Source organism: Cyprinodon variegatus, unplaced genomic scaffold, assembly GCF_000732505.1.
Source record: "Cyprinodon variegatus isolate N-32 unplaced genomic scaffold, C_variegatus-1.0 Scaffold91, whole genome shotgun sequence".
Lineage (NCBI taxonomy): Eukaryota > Metazoa > Chordata > Actinopteri > Cyprinodontiformes > Cyprinodontidae > Cyprinodon > Cyprinodon variegatus.
The window spans coordinates 151,071-172,259 of record NW_015150544.1 but is presented as its reverse complement, the minus strand read 5'-3'; the positions used below and the strand labels follow the sequence as shown (position 1 = coordinate 172,259).

At 37.4% G+C, this 21,189-nt stretch overlaps 1 protein-coding gene across 3 annotated transcripts in view; it reads left to right on the top strand.

Moving 5' to 3' along the window:
• The window catches only part of fmn1 (formin 1), a 75,088-nt gene that overhangs the window by 32,601 nt on the left and 21,298 nt on the right, over positions 1-21,189 (top strand). For all 3 annotated transcript variants that reach the window (XM_015373752.1, XM_015373751.1, XM_015373753.1), the window contains 8 exons: positions 1,838-1,979; positions 8,060-8,147; positions 12,439-12,500; positions 12,683-12,771; positions 14,193-14,322; positions 14,417-14,563; positions 14,651-14,710; positions 14,790-14,910. In XM_015373752.1, the coding sequence (XP_015229238.1) occupies positions 1,838-1,979; positions 8,060-8,147; positions 12,439-12,500; positions 12,683-12,771; positions 14,193-14,322; positions 14,417-14,563; positions 14,651-14,710; positions 14,790-14,910 (839 nt within the window). The remainder of the gene's footprint in view (positions 1-1,837; positions 1,980-8,059; positions 8,148-12,438; positions 12,501-12,682; positions 12,772-14,192; positions 14,323-14,416; positions 14,564-14,650; positions 14,711-14,789; positions 14,911-21,189) is intronic.

The following is a 21,189-nucleotide window of genomic DNA, read 5'->3' as shown; positions in this document are numbered from 1 at the left end:
CATTTTTATAAAGTTCTTATAAATTCAACTTTTAGAATCTTTTTTTAAACTATATTTTCTATAATAAGCTTATTTTTTGCCAATTATTCATCTCATGTGCAATCGAACGGAACCTTTTTGGTTGAAGAAAAATAATTTTAAAGCTAAATCTGACAAAGGTGAGAAAAATGTTGATCTTTATTGTAACTATATGCACACTATGGCACTGTTTAAGAAATGAATTTATTTAAAGATATAGTTGCTTTTTTTCACAATAGCCCCATCCCTGTTTTAAATATCCTTTTTTAAAGATTGTTATATTTTCATAAAATAGAAGTTATATAGAAGAAAAATGTAAATTATGTTATGTTCAGCACAAAAACACAACTGACTACTGACCAAAAAAAAACGTCACCAAAGTGAGTCATAACAATATCAGCATCATGCTCTGAGTTAAATTTACTATTGAAGGAAATTAGAGCTTATAAATAATCATCATCCGTTTTGGTTCAAAATCTTTAGAGGTTTTTTAGTGAAATGCGAAATTGGAATATAATTGTTTAACATCACAGTTAGACAATTAAACGCAATTAAACAGAGACAATGCATGTAGCTCAATCAACAAAGAAATCAATTTATCATAGTAAGATATATTTTTCAGAATGGTAATAAATGTAAGAGAAATCTTTTGGATTTTCCCAAAGATGGCTCTGGACATACAATAATAATTGAACTTTAATAATCTCAAACTGTAGAAATGTACCTCTGCATTCAACCCATCCCCTTGGGAAGCAGTTGGCTGCTACTGTGCAGCACCCTGGGAACAGTCTGGGGTTAAGGGTCTTGCTCAGGGACCCAGAGTGCAGGCTGTGGGGATTGAACCAGGTACTTGCAACCTCGTCAGTCACAAACCTGACAAAGTAAAATAACTTTGCAGAGCAATTTCCGTGAACACTGATTAACACCAGTAACTGATATTAAACTAATTCATAAATTCTGGTGCAGGGAAATCTTAATTTGGATATTTCTCTACAGCGTTAACAGCTTATGCAAGTTGAGGATGGAGGACCAAACTTCTTTGCAGAAAAAAGTTTTCAGCACGCAGGTTTCGTACTGGAACAATTCAGGACAGCCTTCTTTTTTTTTAGCAGCTTAAACTTTGATAACCTTGTGTAAAATCCTTGTTTCCAGATTTACTTTCTCTCTAAATATGCTTTGACAGATGAGCTATAATGACCTTTAAGAAGAACTGCAATGTGTGAGAAGATGGTAGAAAATTATGAGCATCAACCTCTTTGTTTAGAATAGGCTCATTTCATTTCAAAGCTGTTGATTGGGCTGTTGATGTCAGACGTTGTGGAGAAAAGCAAAGCCAGATGCTAGCAAAGAAGATATGTTTGCAAGAAGACCACTCTGAACATCTTCTTGACTTTAGCCACCTCTTGTTTCTGTCTGTTTGTTTTTTCTTCTCTCGTAACTCAGCAACTTCCAAAAACAGAGAGTTTCCCTCCCTATTTTTTTTTTTTTTGTCCTTGTGAGAAACGGTCCCATAATACAGGAACAAGTGTGCCTGAAACGTTTGTTATTTTTATCACCTAGCTCATAAACATGGCTTTTGAAAGTGGAGATTGCAGGAACTCCTGCCAAGTTTTTAGCGGCCTGCAAAATGGAAAATGGAAAACAGGTCAAATAAACATTAAATGAGTTTCCACAATTTTGTTTAGCCCTTGTAATCTTTTCATTGCATGTCTACTTTCTCAGCTGCTAAGATGAAATGTTTTTAAAATGACTTTTGATGTTTTATTTCATATTAAAATCAAACTTTTAATAAAGTTATTTTGTTTCTTTATGTATATAGCAACAACACACTCTGGGGTTCCTTGAAAGAGCCAGACATCGTCAACGCTAACGAGTTTGAGGATCTGTTCTCCAAGACTACAATCACACAGAAAAAGAAGCCCTTATCAGACACCTATGAAAAGAAAACCAAAGCTAAGAAGGTTGGTGCTGTTTCACAACTCGTACTCCTTGTTCTGTTTTTATTAAGCCCTTGATTTAGTGCCTTGTGAAAAAGTTAACAGCCCTTCAGTTTTGTAATATATTGTATAACGTTTCAACCAAAAAATTACAGGGATTTCACCTTCAAGAGCATAACACACACGTACACATACATATTTACGTATTTTTTTGTTTTTTAATTTAATTTTGACTTCCTATTTTCAGTTTTTATTTAGTTCTACTTGTTTTTAGTATATTTTATTCTGTAATAATTGTATAGCAGATCAAAAAAGAAAGAAAAGTCAAAGTAAAATCCCAGACGAGCACAGACCGCTGTAGCAATATAAATGGACCGCCGTCTGCCGGCATAATGCTGTACATCAAAAAAGGGAAAAAGCAACAGGGAACTCAACTTCTCATTGATGCATTATGATAAAGAAACAAACAAAAGAACTGCATATTCTCTCTAAAAATGTATTTAGTTAAATTAGTTGTAAACTCAAATTTCATTTGCAAAGTTTAGCTTTTCTTTTCATTTCATTTGGCAAAATGTTTTTAATTTTTTCATGAAAGTATCCCCCAATCCCTCTAGTATTGTAGTCACTATGCATATGACAGTACAAGAGACTGGTTTTAATTTTAACATTTTTCTTGAGCAAAATTAAGCCAAAATAAAGTAAATCAAGAAAAACAGCAAGAGAGATTGTTGGTGGATCGATCCACTTTTGTCTCCTTATGGCTTCTTGATGCCCTGTCCAATGATGCAACTCTGCACTACTCCTGTAGCCAACTCTGTGTCAGCATTCTTTCTGCCTTATGGTCCTCTCTGTTGGCGTCCAAGCAGTTAAAAATCAGCCGCTGCCCCAGACTGGTCCTCTAAATCCATACACATCCCCTATTCTGATCAATTTGTAAAGGCTCCACTTTTGCCACGGTGTGTGTTTGTGTGTCTCTCCAATCAGTCTGGTCACTTCAACTGCCCAACATTTGATCCAACAGACAACTGTCTCCTCTCTTGGCTTAGGTCAGCCTGGTGGAGTTATGACCACTTTTATGGAAACACTGCTGGTACCAATTTACACTATTTCATCCTAAAATAAACCTCCTCATTATTAATTGTTTGAAAGAACGTTTGAAGCACACTGGGCAGGTTATGTGTCCGAACATTTTGTTCCTCAATCCTGTTTTGCTTTTTTGTTTTTGAATATAAAATCTTTGACTGTGATTGTGGTCCAAGTAAAAGATTAAAGATGGAAACAGAATACATGAGGGATACTGGAAAGCTTGTTCTAGCAATAGAGAATTGTTTACTTGATCTTTGATACCCTGCAAGTTTATACTGATGATGACTTCCAAAAAGTCCATCTTGAGAACAGTGGTTGGAGAGGAAGTGATGACACTGAGGCTAAAATGTTTCTTTTACTGAACTGAGTTAAACATTACTGGAATGGGCTAAAAAAGTAAAATTCCTGGCATATGGAAAAAACATGAACATTAGTCTCAACAGAAGAATTGTGGTTTATACTTGGAACTCCTAATAGATTATTGTAGCACGTTTCATTGTAAGATAAAGGATTGATAAAGGTACAGATTGGAGTACCTTACACGTACAACAGAGCAGTCACTAAAACAAGGTTTCATTATTTTTAAAACAAAGATATTACATTTTTGATTATCTTTGGCATCTTATTGTAAACAAATAGTGCAGTTAGTGTGGCTATGAAAAATAGGGTATCACATAGAGGCCTAACTACTTAATAAATCTTCAAACTGAAGAGGGTGAGAAACATTCCCTATAAGTTAGACAGCCCTAATGTTACAGACTACTTACAGGACATTTTATAGTTTAAAATATAAGATAACAATAAAACTTGGCTTATTAAAACTTGTTTCACCTCAATATAAGGGATGCTAATAATAGTAGAGAATGATGTGTGTTGTTATTTAAAGGTTTTCTTTTGTAAACCTAGTATTTTTATTAAAGAAAAGATAAAGAGATCCTTTTAATTATAGCTTTGCGTATTTCAATATCTTTTTTATTATATTTGGTATGAATTTATTGAAGTTTGAGAGACAATGTTGACATTTTGTGAAAAAGAAAGCTTCAAATATTAAGCATTTTACAAATCACAGCATTCTTTTTCTTACGTTTTCTTAAAACTTTATCCAAAATTCTATCTTAATAAATGCAGTTTGTTAATAATAACTGATTAGTGGATAAATCTGTCCTTGTTTCATGAATGCCTTAATTCTCTCAAGAAATATTAAAATCGTATTGATATATCACAGAAAGTGTAATACATCATTTTAGAAATCATATTGAAAAATATGTTCTGAGAATTTTTTTTCCTGTTTCATCTGTGCTATAAAATTGTGTATTACGGAGTTTTTGACTCTGCAGAATCTGTCCAGACAGTTGACCACATCCCCCTGAATGACTACCAATACCAGTCAACTCACACACAGACTACCTGCCTCTTGTCTGTGTCAGCCAGACTTAATCTAATGCTGCCTGTAAATGTGTTTGTGACTCCAAAAGGGGTTTCAGATGACTTCTAGGCCAGTTGTTCTGTATTGTCTGTTTGGAATAAGCATCAACCCATGATTGTTTTAGCTCAGGTATGTGGGCTGGTCTACATGATGACAGCATGTTCTCTCAATCTATTATGCAGTTGATTAGAAAGCGTTGCCAGATCATGCAAACGCTGCAGCCGTAGGCTTTAAAATCGGGAAAGGCGATGAGTGGTTGGAATGTGTGTGCATTGTGCATATAAGCCTCTTCCCTAATTCCCGACAACACTTGCCATAAAGTTGAGAACTAGGGGGATGTAGCTTACATATGTGTGAGTTAATTTTTATCATGTGTGCCATTTAGAGAAAAAAAAAAAAACTAAGAAAAAAAGAATCAAAGCTCTTGTTTACTCTTAAGCCATTCACCCTCTGCTGATTAACATATCAAAGCTAGGAGGATGACATGGCAGAGAGCAGGGTGGACCAAACTGGACTGGACCTGGTATGTAATTGCATGCACATGCCTTCCACAGTGGAGGAAAAGGAAATGGGGCACCTATTTGAAAGGGAGGGCACAAACATAGGCATGTCGGGGCATTCTTAGGAGATGAGCAGCTAGGAAGGGATGGATGAAAATGAAAAGAATTCTCCAAGCTGAACTTGCTTTCGGGTTTGTCTGCGTGTCAGTAAACACACTTTCCTATACAGACATAAATCAAAGCTCTATCAGGTTTACATGTGGTGGAGCTCCTTAAACAAACAGCTGCTTTACCCCGTTTTTAATTTATGAGCAATCATTATACGTTTATTAAAGACATGTTTGAAGTGCAGGCTCTGACGTGGGAGAGTGGGTGTAAGATTATCACTGCTGTCAGAGGAAGCTTGGTCCTAATGGGAAACGTTGATCTAGTTGTTGATACAAGATATACTTCCAGATTAATAGTCAAATACTAGTCAGGCTGGTTGCTTAACCAGTGTAAACTATCTGCTCTGCACCAAAGCTGCATCCAAAACTCCCTAACATGAGGCACCAACTTTGCCTTCATCTGTTTATATATATATATATATATATATATATATATATATATATATATATATATATATATATAAATTTTTTGCTCGCTCACTTTATCGCATTTTAATCTGCTCCAGAAACCAGAGTTACGGACATCTTTGAGTCCTTTATTTGTCCACAGGAGGGAGCCATTAGCTCTTGATGTCTACCTGTCTCAGCATCAGCATCGTCTCTCCCCTTCAAAATAAACTGTTTGTATGTCTGGAAGTAAGCATCCAACATAAGTTATCTCGACTCCTTAGTTTAAATCCTGTTGTGTTTTTGGTGGTAGCCTGTCCAAAGTGCTTAATTAGAGGTAGTGGCAAAGGCTAGAACTCACCAGTTTCCAAGTGTGGGAGATCCCTGGTGATCCGGGTAACAGAGCTGGAAGCAGCATGGCACCTACTAACGCCATGTAATGCAATACCCACTTCTAAGGCTCCTTAGTTCCTAAAGGACGGCCCAGTAGCCGACAATGCTATAATACCTAATAAAGAAGCCTGAAACATTAACTTTTAGAGTGGGGCTTTACCTTGCCAAAACTCTCTCTGCTTTTACAGCTAATTTAGTCATTAGTAATTGTGACCATCTGTAGGTACGAATAAAAATCCTGTGAATTTATAGTTTGTTATAAAAGCCCTGCTTCTTTTTGCCTTGCTCTTCTGTCTGTCTTTAATGGCGCCACTTTTCCCTTTGTACTTTCACTGCCACTTGATATTATTTGATCAGTCATCCGGGTCTCTTCAGATGAGCTTTTGGCTCTTTAGTAGTGAAGCTTTTTACAGATTAAACATATTTAACTAGACTTTGCTTTCCCTAAAAAAAGCATTAAAATCAGATGAGATAAGGACAACATAAAAAAAAAAAAAATCATTGTTGGTTTAAAGTGTCATTAATTAGGACTTATTACTTATTACTTATTACTGATTACCGTGCTAACCATCGTTTGCAGAGGAACGGAAGCATCTAGAGGATTTCTTGGTACATCTTTACATCTTAGCCTAACTTCTGTTGCACAGTGCTAAACACTAACATCATGTAATGGCTCAGAAAGTTATCCAAACAGCGACGGATCGATTCTGAAGTGGCAGTGGCCTCAGCAGCTAGGGTGTCTTAGGCAGGAACGTCTATCGTTGAGAAACACAGGTTAAGCCATACACTGTGTGATTTTTTTCAGTTGTTGAGTGCAGCTACGGCTCAGACTGTATGATTAATCGCAGGGTTTAGTCGTACAGTGTGAGCTCACAGCTCACGATTTATGTTTGGCCCGACGCTCTCATGCGATCTACCTGCTCACACTGTACGACTAAAAACCACGTCGTACTCAACTCCACAGTGAGATCGAGCTGCTCTGACTCGCCTATCTGGAAGTGAAACAAATAGAAGGCAATTTGTGCAATTTTGTGCTGAAAGCCCTGAAAAGAAAAGGTGACGACATACTTGGAAAAAAAGACATGGCTGAGCAAACGTGGCTACGATGGTCTGTCAATTTTACAGACAGAACTGCATATCACTCATTGCACCCCTGCCATGCTGCTGTGTTTACATCTTAGAGGAAGAATAAAAAGAAGAATCCTTGTTTGTGCGTTTGCCCTGGGCGATTTGCCCACGATGGTCGGGAGAAAATCAAACATGTTTGATATTCTCCCGACCTTATGATTCCTGATTGGGAGGTGGTCGTGAGAGGTTGATCGCCACTTGTAACCCCATGTACACTACACGACTCACGACGCACGATCAGGCTGAAAGTTGGGCCGATCGAAAGATTCTCGCACGACTAGAAAATCGCCCCGAAAATCGCATAGTGTAGGTCAGGTGTCAGTGACTGTGATAATATGACAGAGAATGATTGTCAACGCACAAGTCACTAACCTGGTTTGACAGTTCACTCCGTGCCCAGAGAACAGGGATGATTCCAGACAGGGAATGAACAGACGCGGCTGATGCTGAAGTAGAGTTCCAGACGTGGAAACCTAGAAGGCTGCAGAGCTGACAGCGGATCAGGTCCGGGTTGACAAAAGAAGACAGAATAATCCAAAGAGCAATGTCAAGAGGCAGATCAGGATTTAGACAACAGAACAATCCGTAAGGAGACAGGCAACACAGATCAGACAGGCTAACATTTCCAAATATAGAAACAGATCAGGATCAGAAAATCAGAACACTATAGTAACGCTAGAGAACTCTCAACACCAAAGGCTCATAAATAATCTGGCACTGATGGCTTGGAAACAGGCAGATTAAAAAGGAAACTGGAACAGGTGAGTTTGATGCGTTATGAGGAATAGGGCAGAGCTAGACAGGTGAATGAAAAGAGCAATTAAGCCAGCCATCTGTGCCAAAATCATGACCCATCATTTATTCTTTAAAGCCTTTTGTCTCTCTTATTAGATCAATTTTAGCTTTTTTGTTTGTCTAAAGCAACTTGTTTTGATTTGTAGGTTAATAGTTTTTTTTAATAAACGTTTCATACTGGCTTTTAAAAGCTCAACAAGTGTTAACATTTTGGATATCTAGATCATCAAGCTGCTGGATGGGAAACGCTCTCAAGCGGTTGGGATCCTCATATCGAGCCTGCATCTGGAAATGAAGGACATCCAGCAAGGTAAGTTATATCCTCCCCATAACTTTTTTTTTTTGCATTTTATTTTTAGTACAACCCTCATTTAATTGAAGGAAGTACCTCTTTGATTTAGACACAGTCATTACAAGCTAAATTTAGTTTACTGCAAAACGATAAACTGAGGATGACTCCTGATGAAATGCAGACAGGGTTATTTTTGTAGATGAGATACTGGGAACCCTGCTGTAGAGGATAAATTCCTCCCCCTCAGGAAGAGCAAATTTGTTCGTTGAGAGTTTTTTTTTTTTCAGATAAAGCTTTAGTCTTATGTAGAGCCCAGATAAATCTCCAGTTGTCAAAGTAGAAATATAGGAAGAATATAAAACTGATTTGTCACAACGATAGTTGGATGGAGAAGGATGAAACCCTCCTCCACTGGTTAAAATCAAATTACCATCCACTTCATTTAAAGAGCGGCACAGACTGATTGCACGCTTAGTTGATCTGTGGAAAATGTAGTATGTGTTTGGGTGTGTGTGTAAACACATATTGTGTGTGTTGGGGACATCATAGATGGGCCAGGAATCAGTCCTGTCCTGGGACTGCGGCGGAGAGTGCCTGCCGCCTGCTAGTCTGAGCATGCGGCCAGCGGATCTGTTTATTGTAGCCAGTGACGGTTTCCACAAGCCTAATGGGACTGACACCCCACTAATGATCTAAGCATGTACAAAACCACCTTCTACAGTTTGCAGACACTGTGCTAGCACATAAAACTGCCTCAGACACAAGGCAAACAGCACATACTCTACTGAAACCATCTTGTTTAGATTTTTGTTTCATTTCCCCCTCGGCCGCTTTTCCCTGCTGCAGTGTCGTTTAGTAGAAAATTTTCATTCCCACCCAGCGTGAGGCGGCTTCCTTGTACCTTAATGGGAGGTGAATGTGAAACGGACAATTTGAATTTGACAATTAAGGACAGCACCTTCAAAATAACTTCTGAAAGCTCCTTGCCTCTCTGTGTTGCCCAATTAAAAAGACTTGGTAAATATAATGCTATTGCAGCTATGAAGGGTTAAGAGGGAAGAAGGGAAAGGCAACACAGTAGTTAAGAGACAGGAGGGGGGAGTCTTAGGCACCAGTTGAAATTGCTGGGGGGGACCTCTAGGGCCACCATGGTTCAAGGGCAAGGGGAGGCTCTCCCCTGCTCCGCACCTCGCCGCACGCACACAAAAACATACGCATGCAGGAGTGAAAAGTGGAAGGAGAGGGTGTGAGGCCGTTGGCAGGCCGGCTTTGATCTACCAGTGTGGAGAGATATCCGGCTCCCCTCAGATCAGAGTGCTCCTGTGCACACTGGGGCAGGCCCCCCTTTGGTGTGTGATTGACGGCTGCATGGCTGAGGGACTGAATAATCCACTCTAATAAGATGTAGGAAATGGACCTCCAGTGTTTTCTCTGATCCAGTCTGTGGGACCACATTCACAGCTTCTCTGCTGCAGACCAGCTGCAAACCAGAGTGCAAAGTGTTAGCTTGTTAGCCTAATTTTACTGTGTGACTGTGAAGATGAGGACCGTATAGCTGGAAGCGTAAAACAAATAAAACAAAAAAAGATATTTTGCCACGAATGCATGTCATGTTTCAGATTCTTGTCCATTTGTATTTTATGAATTACATGCATTGTAGTTTTAGAAGTAAAGGCAATAATTCACTTCTTTCTCACATTGTAAAACAAAAATTAGAAAAACAAGTTATTTCAAAATTTATTTTGCATAGTTTAAAGGTAATTTTCTACCCATTAAATCTTAATCTTAAGAAACATCAGAGTCTGAAAAGTGTTGAATTGTATTATTGTATTATTTATTCATTGTATTATTTATTATTTATTCTCTAACACCTTAACAAACTCCATACAAAGGGCTGCTTCATTTTATGGTACAAGTTACATATACTGGCTCAGTTAAAATTGAAGCTTTTTACATATTAAAAAAGTGCAACAAGTTTAAATATCCCTATAGCTTTTATGTTGTTTGTTAGAGGTTTACTTTACTTTGCAGATTCTAGTGTAAAATATTTTCATAGTGCAGACAGGTGGTGTTTGAAGGTTGGTTAGCCACTAGAGATGCAAGTTATTGATTAATGAATTAATCTAAAGTTGACTGATCTTATTAAATTACCTACAATTTATTGATTTTATTTATTGATTTAAGTGTCCATTTTCTTAAAATCCTTTTTTTTTTTTTGATAAATTAAAAGGATCTTTGCGTAATATGAAGGGCTAAGTATTTTGTTTTCAATATTCAAAGTTAAAGAAAGTAAAGCATCATTATATTGGAATAATTTATTTTATCAGCGGGAATAAATGAATAAAAACTTACCAGTACCCATTATTTAACTTATGTGTAAGTGAAAACAAAACGTATTACTAACAAAAGATATAACAAATAAGAAAGCTATTTAGTAACTGAATAAAAAAGATGAATAAAATATGTGAAACACTTAAAATTTTAAGGTACAGAGATTTAAAACTATAATAAAAAGATGGGGTCGTCAGACTTTTTTGCCCATTTGTTTCAGTAATTTGAATGCAAACTGGGATATAGCTCCCTTTGTGTAATCCAGCAATCAGTGGTGTTAGCAATGTTTTTAGGTGGGTGCTCCTAGCTTTATGAAGTTCACTGACTCACAAAACCTTCCTATCTATTGTGTTTATTGTTAGTATGTCTTTTTCTGTCATATTAAAAATGTTCTCCATAATGCCCTCCAATTTTCTTTCATCGCTCCTGCCAAGCACAGCAGAGAAATTAAAGCTGCTTCACCATGCAGCACGGTTAAATTGGTGCTATTTAGGTGATAGCTTGAGGAGTTTATCTAGTGCTTATATTTGCACAGAGAACAACATAAAGTGCATTCTGCATCTTTACTGTATCAACCTTAAAAAGTGTAATTTATATGGGACAATCATGTTTCTACTCTAGCATGCCCCACTGATTCCTTACCTACTTTACGTGTCATTTGTCTCACACGACCCTCTTTTGTTTCATACAGTAGGAAATCCATTGCACAGTAAGCACCCTAGTAGCACACTTTTTGGCATGAAATATAAAATCACAGACATGGCTAATGGATTAGAAATGTCTGAAAGGTTAGTAGGAATTTTCACATTCGTAACATATGTTGGTATCGGAAGCCCAGACAGATAATGTGTCAGACCAGCCGCATCCCTAATCAGAGTAAATGAAGATATCTATAAATATTTAAAACGTATCATCCTGTTTACCTGCTTATCATTTTCCTTTCACTTAACAATTACTTGCTGCTTTTGCTCTGTCACTTAAAATCTCAACAAAAATCATCAAAGTTTGAGGTGCTAAAATGACTGAGTGTAAAAAAAAGAAAATCATGCTTTCAAAATCACTGTACATTCTACAAAATACAGTGTATCACCAAAATAATTAGTCCATCCACTTTTACATGTAGATGAACTTCGATGACATCGTATTCTAAGTCTATATTGTCTGGTTTGTTGACGGAACCCTGTTCCCAACCATAGCAGTGTTAACTATTCTATAAAATTATATTTAACTAGGTTTTGAAGATGTTTACACTGTGCTTTTTTTTCCCTAGCTGCCTGGATCACCTCCTAGACTCTAATTGAAGATTACTTTCTCTTTCCCTTGTGTTGTTCTACTCTGCCTTGTTTGCCCAGAATGGAAGTAAAAGTTCACAGAGTCAGACACAGTCAGCTGTTGCTTGTTGCTAAGCTTGACCTTCTTCTGCCCTCATCTATAATCATTAGTGGGCTCCTGGTGGTGCTGCTTCTACCTATGGGGGTAAAGGTTAAGCAGTTTTTAGGCTTCTTTTTTCAGAGCTCTTACCAGGGACTTCATTCCCTGATTCTCCAGCCGTGGTCAAGAAGAGTAGAAAGGTTCTCCAGTGTGGGGCTCCGACAGTGGCCTCCGTGTGCTTGAACCATATAAAATTCCATGTGTGTAATTCATCTTGAAAAATTACACATTTTGATAGTATAGTACAAAAAAATCATACACTGAAAATGAAGCATTCTGGTTTTATTAAAACACACCTTTTTATACTCTTTTACATTTTTTTTCTGACACAAACATAAGTATATGTTTAAACTCTTTCATTGTGTTTATCCAGATGTAATGATGTTTACTCTAACATTTAATCGTATTACAAACCTTCATCAGATTATTTATCTGGTGGGACTTTTTTTTCGTTGACAGAACTTGAAAGGCAAAATACTTGAGCCAAGATTTGACCCATTTATAAGAGAGACAGCTCATGATTAATGTTCTTCTGTGTCTTCACCAGCTGTTCTTAATGTGGACAACTCTGTGGTGGATTTGGAGACCATTGAGGCATTGTATGAAAATGTAAGAAGCGGTTTGACTGTGATTGAAAACAATTAGTAAATTAAATATTTTAAAGCAGTTTATTCTATTTGTATATCTATTTGTGCATTTATATGTTTAATTGAAATAAATACTATCTTAAAATAATTCTTTAAAGCTCAAATATTTAGCTCTTTTGAATAACAGCATTCTTGTTCTAACAGAGGGCCACCAGTGATGAGATTGACAGGATCATGAAACATTATGAGACATCCAAAGAAGATGAAGTGAAACTTTTGGACAAACCTGAACAGTAAGAGTATTTCAATACATTTTTGTATGTAGTTTTTCAAATTATATTTAAAATGTATATTTAGTATACTACCCTAACTGTTGCAGCATTCTAACTCATAATTAGAGATGCACTTATTTTAATTTTGTGGTCAGTTTCTGATCTCCAGTTTTAATGATGATCTAACCAGCCAATTAAAATTTCTCTTTAAAGAAAGCATAAGAAATATTTTCCTCTTCTTTTATTTCACTGAGTGATTTTTATCAAGAGCAGATTCAATGTTGCAGCTTGGTGTCGCAGAACCGTTGCTGTGAAAGACAGTTTTACTCCTTTGAAACAAAAACAAAATGATTATGGATTTAGACTGTCTTTACCATTTATATTAACAGTTGACTAAGCTAGAGTGACCTTAACATGAGTCTCCATGTGTACTCCTTCTAGAGGATATACACTCACGGGCCACTTTATTGGGTACACCTATCCAATTGCAAATTTCCTATCAGACAATCACATAGCAGCAAGTCCATGCATTTAGGCAAGTAGACAATGGCATTGGTTTGTTGTCAATAATTTCACTGTAGACTACTCAAATGGCCTACAAAGTCATCAGATCTCAATCCAATAGAGCACCTTCAGGATGTGGTGGAACAGGAGATTTACATCAAGGATGTTCAGATAAAAAATTTGCAGCATCTGTGTGATGCCATCATGTCAATATGGACCAAACTCCCTGAGGAATGCTTCCAGCACCTTGTTGAATCTATGCCATGAATTATTAAACTAGTTCTCTAGGCAATAGGGCGCCCAACCCGGTACTAGCAAAGTTTACTTAATGAAAAGGCTGGAAGATGTAGATCTTTACCATACCTTCTTATATTTAACTAAGTCAGTTCCTTGAAGTAAAATGCATAAAATGATGATGCTTTTGAATTTTGGACTTGATTTTATCAGGCTTAGTCTGCTAACGAGGCTTGGATCTCGTGGTGTCACTCAGACGCGCCTTTCAATGTCCATGTTTGACCAGAGCTGTCACTATAGCTGCCTGAGTCATCCCTACTCAGTGTCTGCCTGCATCAGCCGACCCTAATCACACAGGATGTTACCTCTCTGCTCCCCTCCGACACTGCACTGTTTACATAAGTCGTCTTGCATCAGGCCAGAGTTACCTTTGATCAGTCTCTGTGCACCGCTCATTGCTCTCCCTCCACCCGACCCCTTGGACCTTTCAAACCCAGCAGAGCTGCACCACTTATGACTATCAGCTGCCTGCCTATGAGCAGTAACATTGACTCAAGGGGCCTGTGAGGAGAAGCTCGGCCTGCCAAGGCCCCAGAATAGTTCTTCTTGTTGGACATTTTGTTTAATTCTGCCATAACACATCAAATCTGATTCTTCCTCCCACTACCTCTTCCCTTTGCTTCTCATCCTCTTTTGTTCTTCAGGTTTCTTTACGAGCTGTCCCAGATTCCTGACTTTGCAGGCAGAGCTCACTCCATGATCTTCCAGTCACTATTTCTCGACACTATCTCCTCCTTACATCGTAAAGTGGAAGTTATCTCCAAAGTCTGTGACGTAAGAGCATAACATTAGCAACTTTTGCATCAAAACTGTTGACCACATTAAGGGTTGCTTAATTGAAAAATCTGTCTATTTGTTTCTGCATTAGGACCTTCTTGGTTGTGATAGCCTGCGTGATGTGATGGGTCTAGTTCTAGCCTTTGGAAACTATATGAATGGAGGCAACAGGACAAGAGGTCAGGCGGATGGATTTGGGTTGGAGATTCTCCCAAAGCTAAAAGATGTCAAGAGCAGGGTATACATTATCTTAAAGATTATCTCAGTAGTGTTGATTAAAGCCATGGTGTGAATTAAGCAGATTATTTGTTGTTTCTTTAAACAGGACAATCATATCAATCTCGTGGATTATGTGGTTTTATACTATTTGCGAAATTTTGACAAAGTAAGTTTTATACTTCAATCAATACCGAAAAATGTTTCCCTCTATTTGAATACTTAAATGCTTTTGTGTTTGTTTTTAGCATGCTGGTACAGAAAAGAGTGTGTTTCCTCTGCCTGAGCCTCAAGAGTTCTTCCAAGCAGCACAGGTCAAGTTTGATGACCTTGCCAAAGACATCAGGAAACTCAAGCGGGATCTGACTGGTAGGACATGCCAAATAATGCTAAAGGCCTTTAGATGCAGAATTACCTGTAAAGTGTGAAGGGTTTTCACAAATGAAAGCCGAAAGAAAAGTCTGCAGTGCATTGCAAGGATATTAACACCAATGAAACATTTTTATAGTTTTTTTTTCGTTTTTGACTCAAGATAGCAGATTACTGCCTAAGTTTTTTTCTGATCAGCAAAAACAACCATGTTGTTCATCCTTACTACCCCCAGAATGTAATGGAAGAAATCTGGAAGCACATTTAGGCACTTGGAGATCAGTCCAAGTTACCACTTAGGTCATCTTTGTTTCATTGTTTATCAGTCAGTCCAAAGGTATATATTACAATCTCTTAGTGCAGTTTAAATGTAAATGTACTTCCTTTGTACTCTTTCAGCTCCAGTTTTAAAGATTTCTTGTGTATCTTTATAACCCTTGGAAGCTTTCACAAATGTTATGAGCTTCCAGACAGTTTTGTTTTTGAATGGCTTGTCATTGTCACAGCGCTGCACCCTCTGTTTCAGCACCGGTGGAAAAGGCATTTTCTTGTCTTTTGTAAACATTTCCAAGCATGAGTAAGAAAAAAATTCCTTTTCAGTGAGAAACTTTCACAGCAACAGTTGGCGGATAAATAAACACATAAACTTTTGAAGTTCTGTGTTTTCCGTGTCCTTAGCTGCTGAAACTCCCAGTAACCCAGCAAAGAAAGTAGTTAGTCTTTGCCAGGGCTACACAGAGGTTAAAGGAGATGCTCCTCAGTGCCCTTAGTGTCTGTCATTATTTAAATCAAGCAATAATATGGCATATGAAAGCAATTAGATACGCTCCCCATTGCTGTTAAAACCCTCTCCTCTCTGACCCAAGGGTAAAATACAAAGAGTCTGCTGAAGTACCCAGACCCACCTCAAGCTGTCACTCATTTATTAGGAAAAATGGAAAACCTGAAGACAATAAATGCAACGTATGAGCCCTTGCATTTGATCTCTGCTGAAGCGTGGTCTGGCACAGTAGTCCTCGGGGGTATAAGCATCACAGGCCGGGCGCTAGTTTCTGGATGTTTGGCGAGCTGCACCTATGACTCCCACCAGTTTTATCCTCTCCAGCCGCCAGGAATAAATATTTATGCCTGGCTATTATAAACCAGCCCAAAGAACACAACTGGTCCTAATTATAAGGCTAACACAGATCACTTCCATTCACATTGTGAACAATGTCTGACACTCAGGCTAAATCCCGTTTCACTCTTTATCATCAGACCTTTACACTATTGTAATTAGGGGTTGTTGGGTTTTTTTAGGGGATGGAGCTGAACTTACAAGTACTGACAGGTGTGCTCCAGTGCATCATATGCAAAAAAAAAAGAAAATTATTAGAAAATGCAAGAAAAAAAAATTTTATTTTGACAATTTTAAAAGCATACCATTCACCAGAATTTTTATTGCATTTATTTATTTAATGGTTTTGGGTTTTTTTTTTTGTTTAAATGTACTTTGTTTTTATTTTAAGCATTTTTGTCTATAAAGACATACAATAAACTTTTTTTTTATATTAAAGCTATATCTTAGAGACCTATTTCAAAGCCTGCTTTCTATTTTAAATCCTCGTCTTTTGAATGATAAGGCTGACAAAGAAAGGAGAAAAAAGAGTTTTTTGTTTGTTACTAAACAAAAATGTCCCTTAATGCCTGAATATGAAAATGGAATGGAAAACATACAGAAAAGTACATTTCATTTCTGTTTAGTTTAACCAGTTTATACTGCTGTGAGTGTACTGTATGGAGGCCTTGGGGGTTTATTGGAATACCTTAGAGAGCAAACAGCATTATTCAGATTCCAGCAGACTGTCAGGGATAAAGTTGTAAAGATATTTAAAGCAGAATTAGGTTAAAAATAATATCCCAATGTTTGAAAAACAATTAATTCATTACCCGTCGAAACACAATAGGCTGTGACACTACTGCAACCTAAAACGACGAACTGACATCCCAGCTCATCCTGAGTTTGGAAACGCTCTTTTAAGGACCATTAGTCATACTCTTTACTTATTATGGATTCTTTGGAGGATGATTAATCTGCCAAAAGAAAACTTATAACAAATCCTCTCTGTGGTTTGCTGAAAGTCATGTTGGAAAAATAGAAGCATCTAAAACCAAATGTTTTGGCCAAAGAGGCCAAAAAAAATCCTGCTTTCCCCTCTTTGTGAAAATGCTATATAGGGCTAAAAGTAATTTCATAAACAACAATTTTTGAAAATTGGCTGTGATAGTATTATGCTGTCTAGACAATCTCTCAGCAGGACTGTCTCATACCTCAGTGGTGTAATTTAACCACCGTGTGGATTAAGTGATAAGAAAAAGGTAAAGAGTGCAATGTGAAACTCATGGAGTTAAATTAGTTTCATTAGAAGTAGATGTATTTGGAGAGAATAGCAATGTGATAATTTTCTGATCCGGAGGTAGCCGCATAATTTAAAGATCTGGAGACTTGAGGATGGTTCTCCCTCATGTGCATGCCTCCATGCATGTATCACAAACAATTCTAATGCAGACTCTAAGCACAGAAACATGAGTCTTATGTTTTTTTGGTGTGTTAGTCGCCAGCGATGCTCGGGACTTGCCTGGACTCTTACTTATTGGCTTATGGAGAAACATGATCTTCTTTTGATGGGGCTTCCTGTTTTGGGGAGAGAGTAATGACCTCCCTTTTGGCCCTGCTTTGAGGAAAGGGATGAGTGGGAGGCCACAACGACTTAGTGTAGGCCTAATGTCTCACATTCACTTTTTGCCACATTTTACATCAGTGCTGTTTTAGCACTAAATATTGTCCTTATCTGGAAAACTCTGCCTTGCTCACAAGAAACATGCTTTATTTCCTCTCCTTTTTTAGCTTTGACTTTAAGAGCAAAATAAAAATGTTCCCTTTCGTTGTTTTAAGCGTTGCACGGGCAGAGATGCAACCAAGTGAAATAGGATCAAATAAAAAGAAACAGTCAGAGCTCATTTGCTGCTCATGGGGGTTTAGTGTTTCACAGAAGGCCTGGGCCAGGTTAGGCATTCATCACTGTGGCAAATCAGACTGTGTCCTGATTTTAAATGGCCTTTAATGTCAGGTTTAGGCAGGGCCTTTAGCCTGAGTTCTGTTTTACGACAGAGGGTCCACTAAGAAGGAGGGTGTGTAAAGCCAGCATGCAAAAAGTACTGTCAGCTCTGACTAAATAAGATAAACATGATCCAGGAATCTGGCACCTCGGAAATGATTGCTTACTGATAATGCATCAAAACTTAGCTTCACAATAAGTCTCTTCAATTAAATCTTTCACGCACTGTTTTCATTCGTGAGGAAAAGGTTTCCTAGATGGGTATTTGAGGTTTGTGTAATGTTACCTTATTTTCTTAGTTCGGGTTGCCACGCTTGTAATTGTTTGCAAAAATCTGTAAGAAGAGTTGTTGTGGCTGATTTATGAGGGATGAAAAGGGGAGTGAAGGTCTTACCATTTCCCTGCTGAGATTGTCTTTTTGCTGGCCTTGCTGAGGGGTACAGCATTTTTTTTCTGGGGTCTGACTGTCTGCTGTAACTGTAGATAATTGGGGATCAGGGAGAGACTTCATTTTCCAGGTATAAATAACAAGAACATACCAGGGCAGGAACAGTGAACTGGTTTAAACCCTTAAAAATAAGGTTATATGTGATTCTGAACGTTAATTTTTCTGAGGCTAAACATGGCTGTCTAGAGAGGAGATAGAGAATTATGACTTGGTTTGAACTGCTGGCGCCCAATGTGTTTCTCTGCCGCTCTCTCCCTCTTCGTTGTCACAATGCCTCTTTTGCTCTGTCTGTGTTTATGCTCTGTCATCATCATCCAAATCTTAGTCTCATGTTCACGCTGCAGTGAGTTTTCATTGCCTCATTTCTTGGTGTGAAACATTCTTCAAACAAGAGAAACAAGAGATTTTGTGGTTTACCTCCAGCTCTCCTGCTTTTGACCATTTTCCTTACAGCTATACATTGTACTCATCTGTCCTGCACTGTAAGTGACTACAGGACAAAAGAGTGTCAATCTGCAATGTGCGCAACAAGTTTTAGATTGAAAACTATATTTTGAGAATAATGTTTAAACAAGGATTAAACATACCTTTGATAAAGCCTCTATTTCTGCATTAAAATGTTTGGTGTTTAATTGGTCGGGTGTAATATTCTGATTTATATTTGATTAGATGTAAGCAGAAATTCTTGCTTGATTATGAAATGTTTAAGAATTGTCTGCATACTTATGTGTTTGGGTGTATAGTAAATGTGTAATAAATCTGTATGTGAACATAGTTACCATATTAGATAAACTTAGATTATAAGAATCCATCAATTTTCTGTCCTGCTTATCCCTGCTGGGGTCGTGAGGGGTGCTGGTGCCTATCCCCAGCTGTCTACAGGCGAGAGGCGGGCTCCCCCCTGGACAGGTCGCCAGTCCATCGCAGCAGATTACAGGAATACAGATTATTATTTTTACAGATTTACCTGTCATATTTGTGGGGTTTTTTTTCTTTTCTTAGACACAATCTGTTGGCCTCCCTGCTAAACAAGCCTTTAAAGTAGAATTTTTTCTTACATGATTTAGAAAAAATGGTGCAATCTTTGATTTAAGTATAAAAATATTGGAGTAAAAATCCCCAGTCAGAAGGATTATTTTATTTAAAGTATTTTAATTGTTGTATTCATGGTTTTTAAGTTGTTCCAAGTGCAGTAGACCTATGGATTTGAAAACATTGACTTCCTGTTTTCATTAGCCTTGGTATAAATATAATGCAAAATATAGATCCATAAGGACCAGAATGTGTCTTGTTGGACAGTAAACAAGGTAAACAGATCTCCAATGCTCAGTGAGACCCTCAGCTACCTTTTAATGTGTGTGGGTCAATAAGTCTCCATAAAATTTACTAGATGCTTCTTAAATGGCAGCTTGTTATTTGAAGCTGAGTCCAGAGAGAACAGCATTTTTCTGAACCACCATCACAAATGTTAGATTGACTCTACAGTTTTAACTGGAACTGTTTGCTTTGGTGAGACAGGCAATCGACACTCCAGGTGGGTTTGGCATAATACAACGGATGAATTAGTAGCAAGGCTCTGCAGGCTTGTTCTAATTACACAAGAACTGGTCAGTTATATCATGCACTCATTTAAATACATTGAATGTAAACCACAATGACTTCTGACATCAACTATGTCATTACTAAATAGAAAACCTTTTAGGTGAACTGAAGAGGAAAGAGCATAGGAGGACCAAGGATCAGAATACTATGCAAAGAGGATATGTGTAAGACCCCCCTCTCCCTCAATGCTCCATCCTTGTAAAATATTATAGAAAAGATTTATGATTTTATTGGTAAATAGAGGAATTACAACAGGGGGACCAGTAATTGTCTCACTTTCAAATGTGTAAAATATGCTCAAGTTAAACTGTAGATATATATTTTGTGTATGTGTGATGCTGCAATAGAAAGATGAGATGAGTTATATGGATTTTACTTGTTTTTGCCAGAATGTCAGTAACTTTGGCTCATATATGACACTACAAGCATGCATATATTTTAAGACACAGGAAGTTCTTTGTTGAAAAACTAGTTTAAAAGAGTTTGTTTGTCTCCAGATCAGTAATGATTTTCCGCTTAGCTTTGTTTATCTCCCCTTTGGGGATAAATTATTTTATTGTCTACGTCTTCTTCAGAAAAGATTTTAAAAAATGGCTTATTAAATACAGTCCAAACAGTCACAAATAAATATATTTATTTATCAATAGTTTGTTTTCATGTAGGGCTTTCTTATTCCTAATTTACCACTGAAAATAGAACTAAAGCCATATTTGCAGTGCTATATTTTATTTTATTTTTTTTGACTGGGATCACAGTTGGAAGGCAGCTATAGGAAGCATGCTTCCAAGTCTCATATTAAATATTTTAATGTTTCATCTTAATTTGTGCATTACTTTTATGCCAGCCTTTAAATCATATTAAAATACAGGATAGGTTGGAACTGTACCCTTACAAATAGAAAAGCACAGTTAACCATAGGATATCTGTTGAGGATGGAATGTTACTTGAATCAATGTAAGAGTAGCTTGGAGTATAAGTAATAAGACGTAACTTTTAACATTGTGGACAGAGAGCAAAATTCATTTAAAAATAAATGTATTTTCCCAACCATAAAATTCCCAAACTGAAAAATAAAGGTATATTTACTTCTTCTTTTACTGTCACCTTTCAGGTGGAATGAATATATATATA